Raw genomic sequence first — 17907 nt, 5'->3', positions numbered from 1 at the left:
ATAGGGATCCCCGGGGGAAACGTCAATACCGCCTGGGTTCCACTCTGTCGTAATAAGACCGGTTGCCATCTGACGTGTGCTACATGTGTTACTGTAAGGTGAGCACGATAACATGGAGGGCGGCTGGTCACCGGAGCTGAGCTGAGAGGATGGGATCCATTCATTTCATCTCTTTTTTCCCCCCACATCATAGTATTTCTTATCAAACATACTTTCAATAAAGTTATTTGCATTCACTTTTCCTCTGTAAATAGATTTGTCCGGGAGCAACACCGTTCTAAAAGTTATTTAGCTCTTTGTGCCACTGCGGCAGCCAAACCTGCCTACACGAAAAACAATGCACTGTCCTCGAGACAACGCGCCAGTCACTGGAGAGACCCCGAGAGACAGGCTGAGCGTGCCAGTCAATGGTACAGAATACATATTAGGTACTTTGTCATTCCTTCTCATGGTACCTCTTAACTGAACACGATAGGGGCGATGAATCATCAAAAGTGGGCTGGGAGACCATTGGGCGAAACTCAGCTGCAAAGGGGATCTTCCAGCAAGATAACCCCAAGCACACATCAAAAATCTACAAAGAAATGGTTCATTGACCACAAGTCTCCGGACTTGAACCCCATTTCAAAACCTGTGGTTTGAATTGAAGAGGGGACGTCCGTAAGAGTAGACGAAGGATATCAAGGATCTGAAAGATTCTGTATGGAGGAATGGTCTTAGATCCCTTCTACGATCCCAATCTAATAAAACATTTGAGAAAAATGCGCAGTGGCGTTATCTTGTCAAAGGGGTGGTGCTGGAGTATTGATTTAAAATAGGTGATCCTATTATCTTGATCCTTATCCCTTTTTTAAATTTAAATTTGTTAAGCAAAATCTCTTTCTCTGAGCAATTGTATCAGTATAAAATATATCGCTGTTTTGTTTTTTGTTTTGTTTTGCATAGTGTTATTTATTTTATAGTATTTTTTTACTCGTCTATCAAGGGATCCAGGCTCCTTTATTCCGGGCCCCACTGTATGCTGTGTTCAGTGGCCTTTCCTCTCCCCTCCCATCCCCAATCTCCTCTCCCAGAGAGATGAACTGAGTGGCTGCATTTACCATAGAACACTGTCCCCTGGTGGAGCCAGGGCAGAATAGTCTGTTGACTGGTCTGGTATCTTCAGCTGGTTGGATTCCTTAGGCGCTTACTGGACTTTATGTACAGAGTCCGTGGTTAATTGGGGAAGATCGAACTCCAGGGGAACATCCAATCTAAATGTAAATTTATGAACTTCACTGACTGTTTCCTTTCTCTGGTTCCCTCTTTTTCTCCCCTTTTCCCTTGTCTGACCCTCCCAGGAGTCTCCCCAGGACAGTGCCATCACCAGAGACATCAACAGGACTTTCCCAGCTCACGACTATTTCAAGGACACTGGAGGAGACGGCCAAGACTCACTCTACAAGATCTGCAAGGTGAGGAGAGGAGGGAGCAGTAGGAGAAGAAGACAGATGAATTATCCCCGAGGGGGAAATGGCCTCGCTTCAGAATCGTACAAATTGCATTCCAACACATTACTAGGAGGGGGACGGTCCCACAACTGCTCAAAGATTGGCTGGAATATGTAGCGAAGAAAAACAAAATCGGGAGCCAAAAAAAGCTGTAGCTACCAGCCAATGAGCAGTAAGCACTCCGCCATCGACACAGTATTATTATTGACGGGAAAAGTTTGGTTTTTGATTCAGATACTAATTACGGAAGTGTGTCAGCGGCGCTAACAGTTTCAAAAGGATCAACTGAGGCCCGGGTTCCCAAAAATGATTCAACTGAGTCGATGTTTTGGTTGGAGTCTTCTCTCCTGGCCAGGGGGTCTCGATCCATCATTGAACGTTGACCAAGAAGCCGTGTTTCTGTATGGTTGACTGGGTCCACTCTCGATTATCTGTGACTGCTAGAAAGTTGTGTGTGTGCGTGTGCGTCTGCTCTCCCTGTACGTTTGATCCATATCCGTTGTACCGCTGCGTTTCAGCATTGACTGTTTCAGCCGGACAGCTCATCATTATAACAGGGTTTACAGAGTAACTTAGAAGGCTACTGCTCAGACCTCCCCCTCTCTCTCTCTCTCTCTCTCTCTCTCTCTCTCTCTCTCTCTCTCTCTCTCTCTCTCTCTCTCTCTCTCTCTCTCTCTCTCTCTCTCTCTCTCTCTCTCTCTCTCTCTCTCTCTCTCTCTCTCTCTCTCTCTCTCTCTCTCTCTCTCTCTCTCTCTCTCTCTCGATCTCTCTCGATCGATCTCCATTCAGAGTTCAGGGAGTTTATTATGTCGTCCGATACGACCAATGGTAATTCTCCGGAGAGTTGTAAGTGGATCCAATGGCTCGCTGGGTTTGATTTCGGCGTCTTAATGCGTCACTGTCAATGTTGACAGTTCTGTATGGCGTGCGCACTTTGGATGAAAGCAACTGATGAATTACCATGTTGTTATTCTTTTATTGTAATACAGAGAATGTACTTTACAATAGCACTAACAACCCGTCTCTGGTCCTGTCTCTAACGTTGCGCGTTGTGCTCCTCTCTCCTCCCCAGGCCTACTCAGTGTATGATGAGGAGATTGGCTACTGCCAGGGGCAGTCTTTCCTGGCTGCGGTGCTGCTGCTGCACGTGAGTTACACATGGCAACAGCAGAGCTGGGAGCTGATCGAGACATGCGGTATCTCTATCTCTCTCCCTCTCTCCCTCTCTCCCTCTCTCCCTCCTTCCCTCTCTCCTCACGGGCTCAGTTCTGTGATGGAGTGCTCTAGGCTGGAGGAGGTTCAGGGCAGATGTCTCATCCCTCCCTCTCAGCCATCACAAGTGCCAGAGTGCTCTCTGATTTAAAACACTGACGCCTAGTGGATAGACAGTGAACTGCACGGTCCTGTTATTATTTCAGGGAGACATGAACTTTCAGGCTAAGTACCTAGATGGCCTATGGTGAACAAGTCAGACATCAAGAGATGCCTCTTCTTTTTAACCTAAACGAAAGGTTTTTGATGTATGAAGTCAGATCTGATGCATTGTTTAAGTACTGTTCCAATTAGATAGATGTGTAGGACAGTAAACATTGATGCAGATATGTCCCAGCCCAGTGTTTAATTTCAACATTATTTAACGAGGCAAGTCGGTTCAGAACAAATTCACAATGACGGCCTACCAAAAGGCAAAAGGCCTCCTGCGGGGACGGAGGATAAAACTATATATATACAGGACAAAATAGACATCACAACAAGAGACAACACTACATAAAGAGAGACCTCAGATGACAACATAGCATGGTAGCAACACAACATGGCAGCAGCACAGGGTACACACATTTTTTGGGCACATACGACAGCAGCAAGAAGGCATAGACGACAATACATCACGCGAAGCAGCCACAACTGTCAGTAAGAGTGTCCATGATTGAGTCTTTGAATGAAGAGATGGACATAAAACTGTCCAGTTTGAGTGTTTGTTGCAGCTCGTTCCAGTCGCGAGCTGCAGCGAACTGAAAAGACGGGCGACCCAGGGATGTGTGCGCTTTGGGGACCTTTAACAGAATGTGACTGGCAAAAGGGGTTTTGTATGTGGAGGATGAGGGCTACAGTACGTACTGTAGGTATCTCAGAGTTGCAAAACTTTTTTTAACTAGGCAAGTCAATTAAGAACAAATTCTTATTTACAATGACGGCCGCCCTATGGGACTCCCAATCATGGTCGGTTGTGATACAGCCTGGAATCGAACCAGGGTCTGTAGTGTCACCTCTAGCACTGAGATGCAGTGCGTTAGACCGCTGCGCCACTCGGGAACCCAACATAGGGGGGAGTGAGGCCTAAGAGGGTTTTATAAATAAGCATCAACCAGTGGGTCCCGTACAGTGTGTGCTTGTGATTGCTGATGTACCTACTGTATGTACTCTCTCTCTCTCTGTACCCCTGTCTAGATGCCTGAGGAGCAGGCCTTTAGTGTCCTGGTCAAGATCATGTTTGACTATGGACTCAGGGAGCTCTTCAAGCAGAACTTTGAGGATCTACACTGCAAGTTCTTCCAGCTGGAGCGACTCATGCAGGTGAGATGACGTGCGTGCGTGCTGAGTCCCGTGTAGGCTCAGTTGGTGGAGAATGGCGAGTTGTGGGTTCGATTCCCACGGGGGGACCAGTATGGGCTAAAGTAAAACATTTATCCACTCAATACTGTAAGTCGCTCTGGATAAGTGACTGAAATGTAACAAATGTGTGATACTCTCTGTGTTTCTCTACCTACTGTTACTGTAGTAATTGTTCTGCTCTCTCGCTCTCGCTCTCGCTCGCTCTCTGTCTCTCTCTCGCTCTCTGTCTCTCTGTCTCTCTGTCTCTCTCTCTCTCTCTCTCTCTCTCTCGCTCTCTGTCTCTCTGTCTCTCTCTCTCTCTCTCTCTCTCTCTCTCTCTCTCTCTCTCTCTCTCTCTCTCTGTCTCTCTCTCTGTCTCTCTGTCTCTCTCTCTGTCTCTCTCTCTCTCTCTCTCTCTCTCTCTCTGTCTCTCTCTCTCTCTCTCTCTCTCTCTCTGTCTCTCTCTCTCTCTGTCTCTCTCTCTCTCTCTCTCTCTCTCTCTCTCTCTCTCTCTCTGTCTCTCTCTCTCTGTCTCTCTGTCTCTCTCTGTCTCTCTCTGTCTCTCTCTGTCTCTCTCTCTCTCTGTCTCTGTCTCTCTCTCTCTGTCTCGCTCTCTCTCTCTGTCTCGCTCTCTCTCTCTCTGTCTCGCTCTCTCTCTCTCTGTCTCGCTCTCTCTCTCTCTGTCTCGCTCTCTCTCTCTCTGTCTCTCTATCTGTCTCTGTATCAGGAGTACACTGCTGCTGTTGATGCTTACTTTCGGGTAACGGTTTCTTTCTGTCTCTAACAGGAGTACATCCCAGACTTGTATAACCACTTCCTGAACGTGGGTCTGGAGGCTCATATGTATGCCTCTCAGTGGTTCCTCACGCTCTTCACAGCCAAGTTCCCCCTCTACATGGTGTTCCACATCATAGACCTGCTTCTCTGTGAGGTATCTATCTATCTGCCTCTAGCCCGATACACTCTGCTCTCTCCCTAACCCTAACCCGATACACTCTGCTCTCTCCCTAACCCGATACACTCTGCTCTCTCCCTAACCCTAACCCGATACACTCTGCTCTCTCCCTAACCCTAACCCGATACACTCTGCTCTCGCCCTAACCCTAACCCTCGCCCCATCCCTAACCCTTGTTCCCCTCCCTAACCCTCGTTCCCCTCCCTAACCCTCGTTCCCCTCCCTAATCCTCGTTCCCCTCTCCGTAACCCTCACTCCTAACCCTCACTCTTCTTCATCACCCTCACTCCTCTCCCTCAACCCTAACCCCTCTTCTGAACCTCTAACCCTCACCTTTCTTCCTAACACTCACCATCTTCCTTACACCTCTCCCTAACCCTCGCCCCTCTTCCTAAATCTCCTTAACCCTCAACTCTCTCTCTAACCATAACATTCACCCTTCGTCCTTACCCATCTCCCTCACCCTTCTCCCTAAACCTCACCCCTCTTCCTTACCTATCTCCCTAACCCTCACCGTTCTCCCTAAACCTCACCGCTCTCCCTAATCCTGACCCCTAACCTCACACCTCCCTAACTCTCACCTCGCCCCTCAACCCTCTCCGTAACCCCCACCCTGACCCCTAACCCTCACATCTCTCCCTAACCCTCACCCCTAACCCTCACCACCCTCCCTAACCCTCTCATCCCTCTCCCTCTCCCTAATCTTGACCTCTAATCCTCACCCTATATGTTCCACATAGACCTTGCCCCATCTGGACCTCTTCCTCCATTTACCCTTTTAATTCTGTATTTCTACCCCCACTTCCTTTCTCTCTTCCTGGACTCAATCCCCCTTTCTCTGTCTTCCCCTAACCCTCTCCCACTGTCTTTCTACTCTCAACTTCCTCTACATTCTGTCTCTCTACCAACCCTCTCCCTCTGTTTCTTTCTCGTCTTCCACGTGCCTCTCCTCTCCCCGCTTACCTCTGCTCTGTTCAGTAACAGTCTTTATTCTGTCTCGCTCAGGGCATCAGTGTGATCTTCAATGTGGCTCTGGCTCTCCTGAAGGTGAGTTGCTGCCTCTGTGTAGACCTACACACGCGCACACAAAACGCCAGCCACGAGGCCGTGTTACCACAGCGGCGCATCGCAAGCTTAGACTTGGAGCCAAGGCTTCGATTTCATTCTAATCACATACACACACACGCCGTTCTTCTCACACCGTTCCTGCTGTGCTCTTGGCAGCAGTAATGTTACAGAGGGTTTTCCTGTGAGGGGGTTCTGGGCTGGAAAAGTCTCTCTCTGTCTCACCGTGTCCCTCCTCTCCTCTTCCAGACCTCGCGAGAAGACCTGCTGGCGACTGACTTTGAGGGGGCGCTCAAGTTCTTCCGAGTCCCGGTTCCCAAACGCTACCGCTCAGAGGAGAACGCTAAGAAACTTATGGAACTGGCCTGCAGCATGAAGGTACTGCATTATTCACTGCCTAAAATCCTGCGTATCCAGACTAACTGTCCGTGGACACTACTGCCGCCGTTTTGAACCCTGGCTATCTCCACCATGTCGTTTTCTCCTTAGTTTGAATTTACTATGGTTAATTCAGTCACTTAATTGTCCCCCATGATGAAATGGGGGGAGTGGGGATTTTGACGAAACTTGGGTCTTGCCATGGATATCCGCCATTTACCGAATCACTCTGATTGGCCCAGATCATCACAGATCTGCCATTTCATAATCTCTTTTCATTTATTTTTTCTTTCACTTTGACGAGTAAATATTTAGCCTACAGCCCTAATATTTAGCAAATGAATGGCCTAATATCTAGTGAATATTTAGGTTCTTACTTCAGCTACACATCACTCGCCCTCTCTCTTCCAGCTGTTCCCGTGCGCAACAGGCAAGCTATAGGCTACGCAAGTTGGCCATTCCTCTTCTTGTGAAATACCAGGAAAAAGCTATAGGACATTTTTTTTTTACATCATGTTTTATTCTAGGCCTGCTTGCCTATTTGGGGAAAGAAGCAGACTTGCTCTTGCTAATTGTTGAATGTTAAACAGGCCTACAGCATAGCAAATTAATGCCGGGGAAAGTTAAGGCGAGAAAGTGCATTGGAGTGATCGCTTTTGGCCGGTTATGATAACACTGTTACCGATGTATTGCAAATAGTTCCACAGGACATACAGAGATGAGCACAGTGAACAATAAGGAATTTAAAACCATTAGAAAAATGGAAATCACTTGCAAACCACTTGAGCAATGAGGCAATGACAGGCTAAACTGTGGTTGTTGTTGAATTGCTACATTTAAATACAAGTTACAATATTATTTTTCATTAGGCCTACATGTACATTGAAGTATTGTCTGCGTTTTTTTTCTCCGTTTCTTACCACGCGACTACCGTAAATTTGAGCTACAGTGATGTGTGTACTGTTACATTATGCGTTTGATTACTTTGGCTGTCACCCCGATACAGACTACTAATGGGGCTATACTTCCCACGCCGTTGCTGGACAGTAGTGCTGAGCAAGCGGGAGCGAAAGGCAGTGTGTCCCGGTGTTGTTGCCATTCGTACTCTCCCCATTGAGTAGGCGGTTTGTATCAAGGTGACATCTATATGGTTATAAATATTTGTTTTATTGTGTAGGCTGGCTGCTATACTACTTGAAATAAAATCATGGGAGGGAGGGGGGAAATGAGCTACCGCCGGCTATATCTCAGTTGTCAGCGGGCACGTCGAAACAACAGCGGTGGACTGGTTGCAGGTGTGCCGAAAATCTCCCCCCTGACAGAATCCCCCATTCACATTTTTCATTGCTGCGACTTGTTTGCTTGTTGAGATTTCTGCTCTTCACTCCGTTGTCAGTCTAGTCTACATTTCACTGATGTTAGTAGCAGAAAGCATTTTTGTCTGCAGTTTTCGGTTTGACTATTTGTTTCAAGTGTATATAGCGGTTCTAACTTGTATGACGCCCTGGGCGATTCCCACCTTCAGCGTCCGCACCCGGGGACGGCAAGATGCTCCCCATTTCGCCCGTACCTAAATCCGCTACTGAATTTTGTATTAGTCTATAAATAAATCTCTTCGCCAAAATTTGTCATCTCTCCCATGTCTTATTCGACTAGCATTTTTGAAAGTGTAAGGATAATAATTCAGCCATAGTTGTTCTGAAATGTTTATTGCTTGCCAACGTTTGACTCCCTCCTCTATATTTAATATAGCACACATTAATTATTTGTTTCGGTTGCCTACCTGAAATTTGTTCTATATAAAGTATTTGACTCTGATGTGGGCCACAGAAACTATTTAACTCTAGTCACAAAATTAAGGAAATTAGAAGGGGGGGGTTCCGGCACAACACCGGTTTATCAATTCGTGTGCAGCACCAATCAGCCACGCAAACCATTCTTGAGTGGCAACAATTCTGCCCAATTAGCTGATTCGCTTTCCATACACTTAGTCCTTTCGACACACCTAATTCTCCCGGTCGCCATATTGGCCTGCAGCTTCCTGATAGACTCGACATTCAGGGATGCCCCTGGCCAGGCAACATCTGCCGAGCTCACCGGGCCAGTTAATCAAGCTTTCATATGGCCGCTTGACCCAGTACATTTTCCCCCAAAATATATACTTGTATTCATTTAATCGTTCACAATCATCCCGAAGTCTGACGCTTCCCACTTGTTATCAACCAGCTGTTTCCAAGCGGAGGCAAGAATGTCAAAGCCTTCCCTCCATCTCCGAGTGAGCCCCTCAGGCTATGTCCTGTGTCCTCGCGGAGGCGAGAAGCCCATCAATTCCTGCTTGTCAAGACATTAACATTATTTAGCCTATACAAGTCACTTGAATATTGTAATCATGCTTTTCAGTAGTCTAGGTCTATAGCCTATAATTGTTTTTAAAAATTGGACTAATTCCCGAAGCTGTTCATGAGCTAGGCCTATGATGTTTATCAGCTGAATGTCAACTGTCGGGTGGCAAGAACTCACAACTCCTCACACAGCCGATTGCAGTGCAACATTCCTAAATTAAATATCGGGAAAGTACTAACGTTTTGATGGCAATTATTGAAAAGAGCTGGATCCCAGAAATGTTTATTAATTGGAAATGTTTTACATTCATTTGAGTGTTTGTCATGAAAATGTTTTTAAAAAAGTGACCACAGAAAGCACGTCGGCATTATAAAGCATAAACGGTAGGAAATAGTCACTGTAACATGCACACTCTATTACATTGTATTTATAAACGCTATACAAAATCACATGATTTTATTAGTGCAAGTGGTAGTTTGATGTTTGCTGTTGCCTTGTTTGGTCTTCAGTTTGTGTGTTGATAAGGGAGGCAGGCTACTGTAGTGGAATCACCTCAACCTTAAGAGAGTTCAGACGCAATTTGGTCTCCTTCACAAGCTAAAGAAAAGTTGTATGAAGTTAACAGGATGCAAATGTGGCTCTCTTTTCTACTAGCAAGTTAGTGATGACCTCTATTAAATTTGTGCTTTATTGTAATGGAGCATTTGAGATACTCCAATAAAGATAATTTTAAGCTGCTGGGTGGAAGGACCAGGAAGCCTTCAGTACTGTATGACTGTGATTCAGCATTATGTAAGGGATCAGCAACGAGGGGCTATGCGTTCTATGGAAAATAATGCACGCCGTGGAAGGTGTGCGCCGCTCTGCATGGCGTAGTAGCAGCACTAGCGGTTCCACGAAGTTGCATTTTATTCCCCCTTAGAGTGCCAAGTTGATTGTCCCCAACACAGTGCTGAATCACAGTCACACAGTAAGGCTTCCTGGACGTTTCATCCATCCAGTTTTAGCCTTAGCCAGCACCATCTTCAGATTAGCCTGAACCAGGGGGCGGCAGGGTAGCCTAGTGGTTAGAGAGTTGGACTAGTAACCAAAAGGTTGCAAGTTCAAATCCCTGAGCTGATAAGGTACAAATCCGTCGTTCTGCCCCTGAACAGGCAGTTAACCTACTGTTCCTAGGCCGTCATTGAAAATAAGAATTTGTTCTTAACTGACTTGGTCAAATAAAAAAAAGTGCTACCGACGTTAACTGTGTATGATCGCTGGATGAATCTTATTAAGTCTAATACTGCGGGTAATGGAGTCGTCCATGCCGAGGGTTTTCAATTTGTCAGAGCTAATGGTGGGAGGCTTCGGCGTCTCAAACCCCGTAAGGGGAGGAGTAGAGACAAGAGAAAGCTCTGACTCTGACTCGCTGCTTAATGGGGAGTACCGGTTGAACGTTTCTGTCGGCTGAATGAGCGATACCGGTTGAGCATTCCTACAGCATTTTCTTCCAGAAGCCATGAGAAAATTGTCCGCCTGCTGGGACTGTGCGAGGGAATTTATACTACTATCTGTACGTATTGGTGACACAGGCGCTCTTTCATCCTTTCCTACACTGAAATTACCCTTGCCTAACGATTGCGTCTGAAGCTAGGCTTGCAGCACAGCTATCCTCACCATAAGGTGATCGTTTTTCTGTATATTGTGAGTACAGCGAATGAGAAGGCATCATGTTAATGTTACTACTTAGCTTCGGCTGGAGGAGGATCCTATAGAACCATGTCCAGATAAAGAGTCCAGGGAGAAACATTTGAATGAAAAAAGTAGAGTTAGGGAAAACAATTAAATATCAAACAGTAATTAAAAAGTAAAAACCGTGAAGTTGGCAGGTAGCAACGTAACATTAGCAACAAACTGCACAGCATCACGTAAACAAGTCCACAAGTTGTGACACTATAGTATTAGATCTCTCTCCCTCTTGCAAAAGCCACAGCACATCACAGATCACGTCAAACATTGTAGCCAGAATAACAGCAACGTAGCTGCATTTGCATTTGTTTAAGCTGTTTTCTAGTGACATTTATTTGAATACATCCATAACAATGAGCTAATGATGCACGGTTTCGCCTGGGGTAGAACATGTGCTCTCTCGTCAGGACACTGTTGTTCAGAAGAGCTAGCGAACACAATCACTTCAAACTGAACTAGCTGCATTTCCTTTCGTTTGACCTGTTTTCTATTGATAGTTCTTTATATATAGCCATAAAAAAATGATGCTGATTCATGATTTCGCCTGGCTGAGTGAAGCTGCCTGCCTGTGTCTCATTCCGACATGTTCATTACTATGGGACAGCTGGAGATCAAACCTTAATATTGAAACAATGGAGACAGACATCTAGGTTTATAGAAATCTCTGCTGTTGGAAACTAAATATTAGTCTAAAAGAAATGTGAGATAATGTCTAGATGCTTTTTATAGTGAAGATCAAGTTTATAAATTGCCTGGCTGGGCTGATGAGACAGTAGATTGCACAGTCAGATGGGGCAGAGTAAATAGCCATTTTAACGTCATAGATTTAGCTGGTGGTAATGTGGAATAGACACCAGCTGGGATGCGGTTTTAACCAATCGTCTGCTTTGGTAACCAGTTAATAATAGAACTAAGGAACCACTGGGCTTTGTGGTATATGTCCAATATACAAGGGCTAAGGGCTGTGCCCAGACTCTCCACAGTGCATAGTGCATAAGAACAATATACCACACTTCCTCTGGCATTTTAAATAACCAGTCAGAGGCAGTGTTGAGCTGCAATAGAATCTGACAGCTACAGTACACCTTCATAACCTTATGGTTCTGAGCTCTCTCTTGGCCTAAGAAAGTCAGAAGTATTTACATCCTATATGGATTTATATCGAAATATTTGGAAACGGACTGTATCTAAAATCATCTGAAATAATTGTCAGAAGTATCTGCTAATCCTAAACGACATACCTGTGCTCTGTCTGGTCTATGCTTAAGAATAATATTTTTTTTATCCCTTTACATATGTATTTTGTATCTAAAAACGTTTTTCTCAAAAGGGGTTGGCTTACCCTAAACTGCATTACGTAACACCTACAGTACACTAGGTTGGAGATTACCTGCGTCCTTGTCCTCTGATTCAGACAGGCTTTAGAACAGGTCGACCTCTCTTGTCACATCTTTTATAAGGTAGGGCATGGGGTCAGGCTTAAGGTCATGCACTCTATGACCTCTGACCTTTTTTTGACAGGTCTGGTCACCCAGGGCTGGTCATCTGAAAGTTAGTCGTAGAGCAGGATTAGGATCTTAAGGGCTAAAAAGAGCAGACAATGTTCTCCTGGTGAGAGACACAGCCACACCCACCCACCCTCCCTCACACCCTCCCTCAGGGTGTCACAAATTCTGTCAGAGTTCAGCCCAGAGCCTGGCGGCATAATCAGGGACCTCTCCTCTCCCCCTCTTACCAGCCTAAACCACCCTGCTCTGCCCAACACTTTTCTCTGTACAAACCACTTTACAGAAGCAGGTAGCCAGATATGACTGTGCTCCGATTAAATTCTTTAGGCTTGGGGGAGTTCTCATAGCTCAAGCTAAACCAGCTGTTTCCTTCCAGCGATCTGCTGTGGCTTTTAGTAAGAGGGAGAGGCCTATTACTAAAGTGACCACACTCAGTATTTAGCACAGCCACTGTTTACAGGCAGTACACACCCACACACATACTTTGCATAGTGCATACATAGTGAAACACACACACACACACAGCCTCAAACATGTACACACACATACACAGTGGAGGAGAGAGGGCACACCGGGGTCATACTACTTTCCCCCACTCGCTCACTGACTGCATAGGTTGACATTTTTGGCCTTTTTAAAGGGGCAATTAGCAGTTGTTACATCCATTTTTGGACTCATAAAGGAATGATTCTTGAAGAATATAACCTGTAAATGCCTCATGAGCTTAGTTTAACTGACGTACCCCATCAGAACCCACAATATAAGATTGTTTTACTCCAATGTTTGTGAACAAAGCAAACAAACACTGTATTGCCTCAAAAACATAGTTAAAACTATAATTTTGGTCAAACCCTGCATTCATAGCTTTGTCTATGAATTTGCGAGTGATTGCTTATCTCCAGCCCAATCTTTTTTACCAAAACAGTGGCGGGGTCTACATTGTTGTTTCAACTGCTGTTTGGTCCTTCGAGTTGATCATGTGTATGTGGGTATAGTATGCTAATTTCCGTCACGCTTTGTATAATGATAACATGCGCAAGGAAACTGACGGACACCCTCGTGTGCATGCAGTTATTTTATCTGCACAATTCTGTAAAAATAGCCTCATGGACATTTCTGGGGCTGCCGGGGCGAATCGAGTAAGTGGCAATAGTCTCATCATGTCATAGGGTGTGTCAGTGGCCCCGGTGAGTACAGTTCTGTTCCGTTGTTGTTCAGTCAGCAGAGATGCCCTGTGTTGTCAGTGACACGACCCAGTGTTCCTCTTCTGCTCGGATGGTTGCTCTGACAACAGCTGTCAGACTGGGACAGATTGGGGATCTGACTGGATGGGGGCACTTCCTGCCCTCGACACTCTTAACTTTCTCACACTGTGTCTGGTCTGGCTCAACCTCACTGTGCAACGTATGCATGTACGCTCTCTCTCTCTCTCGCTCACTCACTCACTCTCACTTTAATATACAAAAGGCTAGCATTCAAACTCATGTAGGCTGTGCTGTTCTAGAACGTAACCAGTAGCTACTAAGCCCTCATAGCATAGCAGGTGTGTCAGTGGTGTAGTGAAGCCAGTGTATCCTGAATAGCTGAATCTGCAGTCATCACTGGGACCATTATGGACCTGCTCCTCCACAACAGACCCGGTTCTGTACTGTGGGTCGTAGCCGCATACAGTATTTATGCCCCCTACATGCTTGATTACAACATGCTGAGTGTGCTTTGAGAAACTGCTGCTCTTTGTACAAGGGCAGCGGTGGAGAGAAGTGAAAGGCAGGGCTTTTTGAAAGAGCTGTTGATAATCACACAGACAGAAGCATGGTTGTTCATGGTTATTATTGAAGTGCTGTACATGCAGCATAACCAACGAGTAACTCGTTCTTGACAAATATGCAGGTTTGTTTTATCAGTAAATTCCTATTTAGTTATTATCGACAGAGAGTCATCTGTTCTCTCTTTGGTCCTTTTTTGACATGTATTTTTCCATATTATAGACAGGTCTTGTGTGTTTTAATCAAATCAACTATATGTACTGAGCTTGTCTGATGCTTTAAGCACACTGTTTGATGAAATAATTAAGACACACAAGTGACCAACATGCCATTGGAACAAAGGAGTGATGGTTGCTGATAATGGGCCTATGTAGATATTCTTTAAAAAATCTGCCGTTTCCAGCTACAATAGTAATTTACAACATTAACAAAGTCTACACTGTATTCTGATCAATTTTATGTTATTTTAATGGACAAAAAAATGTGCTTTCCTTTCAAAAACAAGGACATTTAAAAGTGACCCCAAACCTTTGAACGGTAGTACTAGCCATAGTACTAGCCATCTGAGAAACCCTATTGCTTGGAGCTGTAACCAGGCTATGGGGAGCTCCCACAGCACTCGCAATGTCCTCACCCTTACCTCCTTGTTGTGTACTGTAGACCTACTGTAGACGTGGTCCAAAAACAGTGCGTCTGTCTGTCCCTGTCTCTACAGATCAGTCAGAAGAAGCTGAAGAAGTACGAGAAGGAGTACCACGCCATGAGAGAGCAGCAGGAACAGCAGGAAGCTCCCATTGAGAGATACGAGGTACTATGCATGTTTTCCATTTGAGTCATTTAGCAGACGCTCGTACCCAGAGCGGGTTACAGTTGGTGCATTCATCTGAAGATCGCTGGGTGGGGGCAGCCACATATCACAGGGATAGAAACATTTGTCCTCAAAGTAGCTATCGGTAGAGTCACACAGCATTGGCGTGAAGGAGTTGAGTTAGTCTCTTAAGTGGGCTGTGCACACAAACATCTACTTGTGCAAAGCCTCATTATCCATTACGTAGTTGTAATGCCAGGAATGTCTGGAGGGGAATTTGTGTACGGCAGTCAGGTCAATTTTTAATCTCGGCTTATTCTCAAAGGTTGTTATTTACAAGCATAGTTAAACATTATATATGTCACGAGTTGAGAGAAACAGGAAGAAGATCGGAGGATCTTTAATAGTGCAGCCCGGCAACAGGCTTCTCTCTCTCGCTATTCTCCATTCTTTCCACTCACTCACTCTCTCTTTCCTTTCTCCACTCTCTCTCACTCTCGTCTCCTCTCCCAATCTTTCCACTTGTTCCTCTCACACTCTCCTTCGCCTACCCACTCCTACTTTCCTCTTCTGCCCTTTCCTTGTGTCCTGTAGAGGGAGAACCGTCGTCTCCAGGAGGCTAACATGCGTCTGGAGCAGGAGAATGATGACCTGGCCCATGAACTGGTCAGCAGCAAGATCGCCCTGCGCAAGGACCTGGACAACGTAAGGCTGACACATCATCCCAAAATTAAGTTTCTTAGACTTGTGCAAGTATGTAAACGTGGGCGTGCGTGTGTGTGTGTGCGCTCGTACGTTTTCTGTTATCCAAAACCCATTTAGCTGTCAAATCCATTTTTAATTTAAAAAAAAATGTTTTAACCTCCGATAGGTTTGTTGTTGTCATTTGGTATTAGCTATTGTCAGTTGACCTTGTCACTGTATCCATGTGTGCAACTGTCCCTCAGGCTGAGGAGAAAGCAGACGCTCTGAACAAGGAGCTGTTGATGACCAAACAGAAGCTGGTGGATTCGGAGGACGAGAAGAGGCGGTTAGAGGAGGAGTCTGCGCAGGTCTGTCTGTCTGGCTGGCTCTGTTTGTCTCTTCGTCCGTTTGTCTGTTCATCTGGCTGGCTGTCTCTGTCTGAAAATAATATTGCTGTCTTGGAAGGACAACAGACGTTCACTGACAATGGAAGTGAATGTGTTGGATTGATCGATAACTAATTATTTTGAAGTGAGCTGCCATTGTCCTCCGGAGTATTGCTGAATATTTTTTCCATCATCAGATTACTTTTCTGTTCATGCACCTTGGTGGGAAAGCAGTATTCTCTCTCTCTTTTTGTCTGTCTCTTTAAGACAGGGGGATGGTGGGCTCCCCCATGTACTGTGGCCGTGGTCTGTGTTCCAAGGACATGACTTATCATCTAGCACAGGGCCTACTGTATTTCTCACTTACTTGTACAACTGTCTCAGGGGGCATCTGCCATTGCCTCTGTCCTTCGCTGATGTCCTCTTGATGATTACATCTTTTCTACTCTGTGTGTGTATGTGTGTGTGTGGTGTGTGTGTGTGGTGTGTGTCACTACTGTACGCACTTTACAGGCCCAAGGACAGTTGACTCCTGTCCTGACTGAGATGAAGTCCTTATGTTTTAGGTTAGAGGTGAAGTTATTCATAATGCATGTGATATCAAGTTGGTGCGCCTGTCTGTCTACAGCTGAAAGAGATGTGTAGACGGGAGCTGGACAAATCAGAGTCTGAGATAAAGAAGAACGGTTCCATCATAGGAGAGTACAAACAGGTACGGTTGACTATTGTGTTCTCCCCATTCTGCATTCAATCAAATGTCATTCAAATGTATTTACAGAGTCCTTTTTACATCAGCAGATGTCCCAAAGGGCTATGCAGAAACCCAGCCTGGTGTTACACGGCCATTAAGGCCAGATCGTTCTTCAAGATGTTCAAATGTTCATAGATGACCAGCAGGGTCAAATAATAATCACAGTGGTTGTAGAGGGTGCAACGGGTCAGCACCTCAGGAGTACATGTCAGTTGGCTTTTCATAGCCGAGCATTCAGAGGTCGAGACAGCAGGTGCGGTAGAGAGGGAGAGTCGAAAACAGCAGGTCCGGTAGCTCGTCCGGTGAACAGGTCAGAGTTCCATAGCTGCAGGCAGAGCAGTTGAAACTGGAGCAGCAGCATGACCAAGTGGACTGGGGACAGCCAGGAGTCATCAGGCCAGGTAGTCCTGAGGCATGATCTTCGAGCTCAGGTCCTCTGGCGGCGGGGGGAGTTAAATTCACACAGGACACCAGATAAGACAGGAGAATTACACCAGATATAACAGACTGACCCAGCACATAGACTATTGCACCATAGATACTGGAGGCTGAGACAGGGGTGGGTCAGGGGTCACTGTGGCCCCATTCGATACCCCCGGATAGGGCCAACCAGGCAGGTTATAACGGCACCCACTTTGCCAAAGCACAGCCCCCACACCACTAGAGAGATATCATCAGACCACAAAATGACTACCCCGAGACAAAGCTGAGTATAGCCCACGAAGATCTCCTCCACTGTACGAGCTAGAGGGGTCACAAAACTGGACAGGAAGATCACGTCTGTGACTCAACCCACTCAAGTGATGCACCCCTCCTAGGGGCGGCATGGAAGAGCACTAGTAAGCCATTGACTCAGCACCCGTAATAGGGTCAGAGGCAGAGAATCCCAGTGGAGAGAGGGGAGCCGGCCAGGCAGAGACAGCAAGGGTGGTTTGTCAATCTTTCACTCCAGTGCCTTGCCGTTCACCTTTGCACCTCTGGGCCAGGCTACACCCAAACATAGGACCTACTGAAGAGATGAGTCATCAGTAAAGACTTAACCTCTCTGGGATATGTGGGACTGTAGCGTCCTACCTCGCCAACAGCCAGTGAAATTGCATGGCACCAAATTCAAAACAACAGAAATCCCATAAATAAAATTCCTCAAACGTACAAGTATTTTACACCATTTTAAAGATAAACTTCTTGTAAATCCAGCCACAGTGTCCGATTTCAAATAGGCTTTACGGCGAAAGCACACCAAACGATTATGTTAGGTCAACACCAAGTCACAGAAAACCATACAGCCATTTTCCAGCCAAGGAGAGGACTCATTAAATTAATCCCTAACCTTTGATGATCTTCATCAGATGGCACTCACAGGACTTCATGTTACACAATAAATGTGTGTTTTGTTCGATAAAGTTATCTTTTATGTCCAAAAATCTAACTTGAAATTGGTGCGTTATGA

The 17907-nt window shown here is 45.7% G+C and overlaps 1 protein-coding gene across 2 annotated transcripts in view; it reads left to right on the top strand.

The window, feature by feature from the left end:
• LOC124048586 (rab GTPase-activating protein 1) overlaps nucleotides 1-17907 on the top strand; it is a 128841-nt gene that overhangs the window by 97055 nt on the left and 13879 nt on the right. For both annotated transcript variants that reach the window (XM_046369525.1, XM_046369524.1), the window contains 10 exons: nucleotides 1341-1454; nucleotides 2563-2637; nucleotides 3939-4064; nucleotides 4870-5013; nucleotides 6043-6084; nucleotides 6352-6480; nucleotides 14544-14636; nucleotides 15231-15341; nucleotides 15584-15688; nucleotides 16335-16418. In XM_046369525.1, coding sequence (XP_046225481.1) covers nucleotides 1341-1454; nucleotides 2563-2637; nucleotides 3939-4064; nucleotides 4870-5013; nucleotides 6043-6084; nucleotides 6352-6480; nucleotides 14544-14636; nucleotides 15231-15341; nucleotides 15584-15688; nucleotides 16335-16418 — 1023 coding nt within the window. The remainder of the gene's footprint in view (nucleotides 1-1340; nucleotides 1455-2562; nucleotides 2638-3938; nucleotides 4065-4869; nucleotides 5014-6042; nucleotides 6085-6351; nucleotides 6481-14543; nucleotides 14637-15230; nucleotides 15342-15583; nucleotides 15689-16334; nucleotides 16419-17907) is intronic.

The sequence above is a fragment of the Oncorhynchus gorbuscha genome, linkage group LG11, assembly GCF_021184085.1.
Source record: "Oncorhynchus gorbuscha isolate QuinsamMale2020 ecotype Even-year linkage group LG11, OgorEven_v1.0, whole genome shotgun sequence".
In the NCBI taxonomy this organism is placed as follows: domain Eukaryota; kingdom Metazoa; phylum Chordata; class Actinopteri; order Salmoniformes; family Salmonidae; genus Oncorhynchus; species Oncorhynchus gorbuscha.
Note: the sequence above shows the minus strand (reverse complement) of the source record. Positions and strands in the feature narration are given on the sequence as shown.